Here is a 5,519-nt window from a genome sequence, read left to right on the forward strand (position 1 = left end):
TGTGTGCGTGCGTGCGTGTGTGTGTGTGAGTGAGTGTGATTTTGTGTTCTTGTGTGTATGTATTTATTAACGAAAATAAACGTCTTCCGTAGGAATTAAAATTAACTCATCATTTTTCATCTACTCTGTTTCATCTACTGCCATTTTCCATCTTCAGAACAAAAAGGAAGCTTCCATATTTTATTCTTTTCGTTTCATTATTACGCACAACTTCCTCGAGGCTCTTGAGCCTATTATTTTTATTTATTTATTTATTTTTTTTTTGCCACATGGCAACTCTCCCCGCTCGGCCAATCCACCCTCCGTCCTATCATGTAGCCACACTGTATTTAAGATCATATTTCGGGTGAAGGCCTCGACACGATATATATAAATATATACACACCCTTTTGTTAAGGAGGGAGGGGGCCGGGGTTAGGTGCTGGGACCTTGGTGGACGGGTGGGGGAATGGGTATGAGAGAAGGAGAGGGGTATATACATATGTCTATACCCCGATTTCATTCGGGACACCTAATTGCCGTAGGAAGCCATATCATCTTGATTTCGCGTCTGCGCACGAGAGAGAGAAAGGCGGTACAGCTATTCTTTGTAATCTTCGCTTAAAGTACGTTCCAAATCTGCGATTATAGGCCTATAGCATTGCCACGAATGTTTATCACATATTTGTAATTGTTACTGAAGAGTCTTGCGTCACACAAACGTCTAAAATGTCTGGTTTCAGTCTTCACAAAATGAGATCGGCCTAACGCCCTCTTAATCAGTAGCCCCCTGTCGGCCACACACCGAACTATGACACCCTCGGCCACAGAGAGAGACCGCAAACACGAAGACATTCTTTCGTTGTTCGTTCTAAATGACTCGTATATCGTCCTTTCCTTCTCCCTCCTCCTCCTCCTCCTCCTCCACCTTTGCGGTTGGTACAGCCAACGTTTTGTTGCTATGATTATCTGTCATTTTTCGCGCCGCAACTTGCATTTTGTCACAAGAGGGTGTCATTGTTTTCGTCCCGTCTGATAGCGCAAATGGCCCGGAGAGAGAGAGAGAGAGAGAGAGAGAGAGAGAGAGAATCGCGGATGATTGATGCCTACGGTCCGAGCGAAAATTGAAACCCCCTTGAACGATGGTTAGTGAGAAAAGTCGTGACTCTGGGTGTCAAAAAAGGTCCCATTTCTTTCTGGTCTCTGGTAAAAAAAAAAAAAAAAAAAAAAAAAAAAAAAAAAAAAAAAAAAAAAAAAGAGCCCTCGAGCTCAGTTTTTACATTTTTTTTTTTACATTTTCCCTTTTTTCATTACCCTTCGCCTCTTTTCATACCCACTTAATACTGGGTATAATCTCTCTACCAACCCAGAACCCGATAAAACACGGCTTATTTTGATACCCCAACTCAATTGCTTGTCATGCCATCTGCAACAGACAAAAAAAAAAAAAGGATTATTTTCATTATGAAAATCAACTATTTGTCTCCGTTTCGCTTGAGAAGATGCCGCGGCTATCCGGTATACGGCGAACGAAGGTTTATGCCACAGGAGCAGATTGTATCACTCAGGTAGGTTATTCCTTCTCTCTCTCTCTCTCTCTAGCTGTCGGCTCCTGTGATGTGGCCGGCTATTAATTAATACATGACCCGTGCACCCGCTACCGCTGCCACCCAATGGAGGAGGGCTGCTCTCCGCTGCTCTAAGGGCCTCTGGTCTGTCCCAAGGGCCTTTGCTCTTTTCTGGGCCTTGCTGAGGGTCTTCTCTGCGTATCAAGGACTTTTGCTCTGTTGAAGACCTTGTTGATGGTCTTTGCTCTTTTTCAAAGGCCTTTTGTTTATTCCAAGGGCCTTTGCTCTCTCCTGACTACATTGGCAGTCTGATTTATTCAGTGGCCTTTGCTCTGTTTAAGACCCTGCTGATGGTCTTTGCTCTTTTTCAAAGGCCTTTTATTTATTCCAAGGGTTTTTGCTCTGTTGAAGACCTTGTTGATGGTCTTTTCTCTTTTTCAAAGGTCTTTTATTCATTCCAAGGTCCTTAGCTCTGTCCAAACCGCATTGAGGGTCTGATGTGTTTAATGGCCTTTGCTCTGTTGAAGACCTTGTTGATGGTCTTTGCTCTTTTCAAGGGCCTTTTATTTATTCCAAGGTCCTTTGCTCTGTCCAGACTTCATTGAGAGTCTGATTTATTCAGTAGCCTATGCTCTGTTTAAAACATTGCAGAAGGTCGTTGCCTGTAGATTGTGTTGCTAAGGGCTGAGGTGAGCTCCAATACACCCAATGGTATTTGGAGAGCTCTTTTCGACTGCGCCAAGGACCTCTGATGATCTACCCCAGGGGCCTAGGCTCTGTTTTAGACCTTGCTTATAGGGTTTTTGATCTCTGCAAAGTCTTTTTCTACTATGTCGTTAGGGACTTTGTTCTGGCCATACCTCAGTGAGGGTCTGATTTATCCAAGGGCCTTTGCTCTATTTCAAAAATTCCAGAAGACTTTTGTTTTTTCTCAGTTCCAAGGGCCTGTCTTCTATCGAAATATTGCTTGAAGGTCTTTGCTCATTCCAAGGGCCTTTGTCCATCCCAGGGGCCTTTGCTCAATCTAGGCCTTGCTAAGAGTCTTTGCTGTATTCAAGGATCATTTCTCTTACAAGAGCCTTTGCTCTATCTATAGGTGTTGCTGAAGGTCTTTGCTCTGCCTATGGCCTTTTGATTGTGCCGAGGACCTGTCTTCATGTAGGTCACCAAGGGTATTTGTTCTATACAGATGCTGTTGAGGACCCTTTGTCTTGTGTCAAGGATCTCTGCTCTATCGAAACTTGGCTGAGGGTCTTCGTTCTGTCCAAGGGCTTTTAGACGTTTCCATGTATTTATACCCTGAGGGTATCTATATACACGTACCTTGATGTGTTCTATACAGATTCTGTTGTCCTGTGTCAAGGATCTCTGCTCTATCGAGACTAAGCTTGTGCCTTCGTTCTATCCAATGACTTTTAGACGTTTCCATGTATCTATACCCTGAGGGTATCTACGCGGAATTAAAGGCTGAAGCCTTTCTGTTGACTACCCTGAAAGAGTTTGCTCAATTCAAGGACTTTGGTCAAATATTTTGAAAGTTGAATAGTGCGATGTCAGTATACCGAAACGCTCGTCATTACGTAACCAACTCGTTTCCGTTATGTACTAAAAAAATAAAGTTTGAATAAATCTTCAACGCTCTACCATAATCAGGTTCTGTTTCTTCATTCTATATTCTACAAAACATTCTAGTTGGTATGTGAGATTTCGTTTCATCAAAAGTCATCACTTTTTTATTTATTTATTTTTTGTAATCATGTCCAATGATAATTTTCCACTGTTCGTCTACTCGGCGACTAAGCCGACTGACTACTTTGTTATTGTTGTTATGGGGCCCGGGGGGGGGGGGGGGGGGGGGGGGGGTAGGAGTAGGAAAGGTCTATGGAAAAGCCTATCATCATTAATTTATTTGTCACTGCTCTTATATGTAATGTATATATATTCATATATGTATATTTGTGTGTATTATATATATATATATACATACACATACTTATACATATGCAATTCCCTCATGAAAAAACAATTGCCGTCATATATCGCAATAACTTTCAACAAATATGACTTTTAAATGTACTACATGTGAGAAGGGGGGGCTCCTCTCTCCCTCAGACGGGCGGGGAACTTACAAAACCCCGAGAGAGAGAGAGAGAGAGAGAGAGAGAGAGAGAGAGAGAGAGAGAGAGAGGACGTCGGTCCAAAGGAGTATACTACCACCGCCGCCGCCGCCGCCGTAGCCATTTCCCGCCGAAGTCTTAATTAGCGTCGTGGCCCTGGTTACATACAACATCTTCCGCGTCAGACGCTGCCCCTGATTGATGGCACAGGCGGAACATGGGCATTCGACACAGCTTCCTTGGCACCCTCCCCTACTTAGATACGCTTAATACGGCCCACCTGGCACTTGAATAAATGTTACATTTCAGCCTGGCATTACTACTATACTCGCTTTGCAACTGCTGCCACTTACTTATTCGTGTTTAGGTTTTCTGACTCTCTCTCTCTCTCTCTCTCTCTCTCTCTCTCTCTCTGAAATCTGAGGGCCCTAATTCTGGCTTTGGCACTGAGAAGATAATATCATGTCTTTGATGCTCAAAAGCCAAAGTGACCTGACCAAGTTCACTTCAGTCATTTTTTTTTTTTTTGGTGAGATATAAATGATATTGTCTTTGGGATGGTATAATTAGGAAATGTCGTTTCTTGCATTGTTTATTTATTTGTTTGTGTGTGTGTGTGTGTGTGTTGTTGAGTGAAGACAATTGCGACCACCTTAGTGATTTTGACAAAGTTGAACTAGATACAATGTATAACATATGTATATATATATATATATATTGATATGTTTGTATGCTTATTTTTACCAACTCCATATAGTTAGGTTGGTATAAGCATATGTAGCTATGTGTTTTTGCATGTGTCATATATATAGATTCTTAATTTCTCACGTATGTACATTCATATACACACACTCATATATGTACACACGCTATACAGGTGTGTATTTAAACCACAAATTCTTTCCATTTTTTACCTACTCAAATTCAACATTGAAGGGGCCAGGATATTTTATTGCATCTCATGAACAGATTTCTAACGAAGCAGACAGCTGGCAATGCAGGAGGATATAAAAGCAATTTTCCCCAAAATACTTGGAAGATCAGTAACTAACCACTTTCAAATTGTAAGAACATTACCAGTCTATAACTTCTCAACTACGTTTCAGGTTTGTTCTTATAAACTTTATATATTTTCGTGGGATAATAATACTTGGAACGATTATATATATATATATATATATATATATATATACGTGTTTCATTGTTATGTGTAACAGATTACTATGTTTTTCAAAATTGCAATTCAATATCTGTGTGTGTGTGTATATATATATATATATATATATATATATATATATATATATATATATATATATATATATATATGTATAACAATTCAGTTATGGATCCCATAACGATGAAGAACGTAAACGATATATTATAACATACAACAATATCCAAACAAAATCACATATATGTTGTCTTAAATTCAATGAATTGTTGTAAATTGATCATCGACAAATATTCATAAGTTAACCATTTAAAAACAACAACAAATCCAGTTTTCTATAATAACCAGCTGACTCGTCCGTTTTCTTTTACACCGTAAACCTGAATGAATGGATGAAGTCTGGGCACTTCGTCAACAGATGTTTGAATTCCTCCTGGGAGATGCCTCCACCGTCCAGATCCACTTCCTTTAACAACTGTCAATGGAGCCAATGTATAAATTAATTTATTAGTTCTTTGATTAGCGAATACACAAGCAAAAAGGACTATTGTTTCTTTATGGGGCCTGGGTCACTTTAGCTAAATATTGGTCTTCAAGTACTACGGTAGTTTGTGTGGTTCAGTATGTGTATATAGTATATATATATATATAGTCTTATGGTACTGCCATTAAAATATATATCTT

General features: G+C 40.0%; 1 protein-coding gene across 2 annotated transcripts in view; it reads right to left on the reverse strand.

Moving 5' to 3' along the window:
* Positions 1 to 3,433: 3,433 nt before the first annotated feature.
* LOC135199959 (calcium and integrin-binding family member 3-like) overlaps positions 3,434 to 5,519 on the reverse strand; it is a 15,081-nt gene continuing 12,995 nt past the window's right edge. For both annotated transcript variants that reach the window (XM_064228088.1, XM_064228096.1), the window contains exon 6: positions 3,434 to 5,310. In XM_064228088.1, coding sequence (XP_064084158.1) covers positions 5,203 to 5,310 — 108 coding nt within the window. In that variant the 3' untranslated portion in view covers positions 3,434 to 5,202. The remainder of the gene's footprint in view (positions 5,311 to 5,519) is intronic.

This window comes from Macrobrachium nipponense, chromosome 23, assembly GCF_015104395.2.
Source record: "Macrobrachium nipponense isolate FS-2020 chromosome 23, ASM1510439v2, whole genome shotgun sequence".
NCBI lineage: Eukaryota > Metazoa > Arthropoda > Malacostraca > Decapoda > Palaemonidae > Macrobrachium > Macrobrachium nipponense.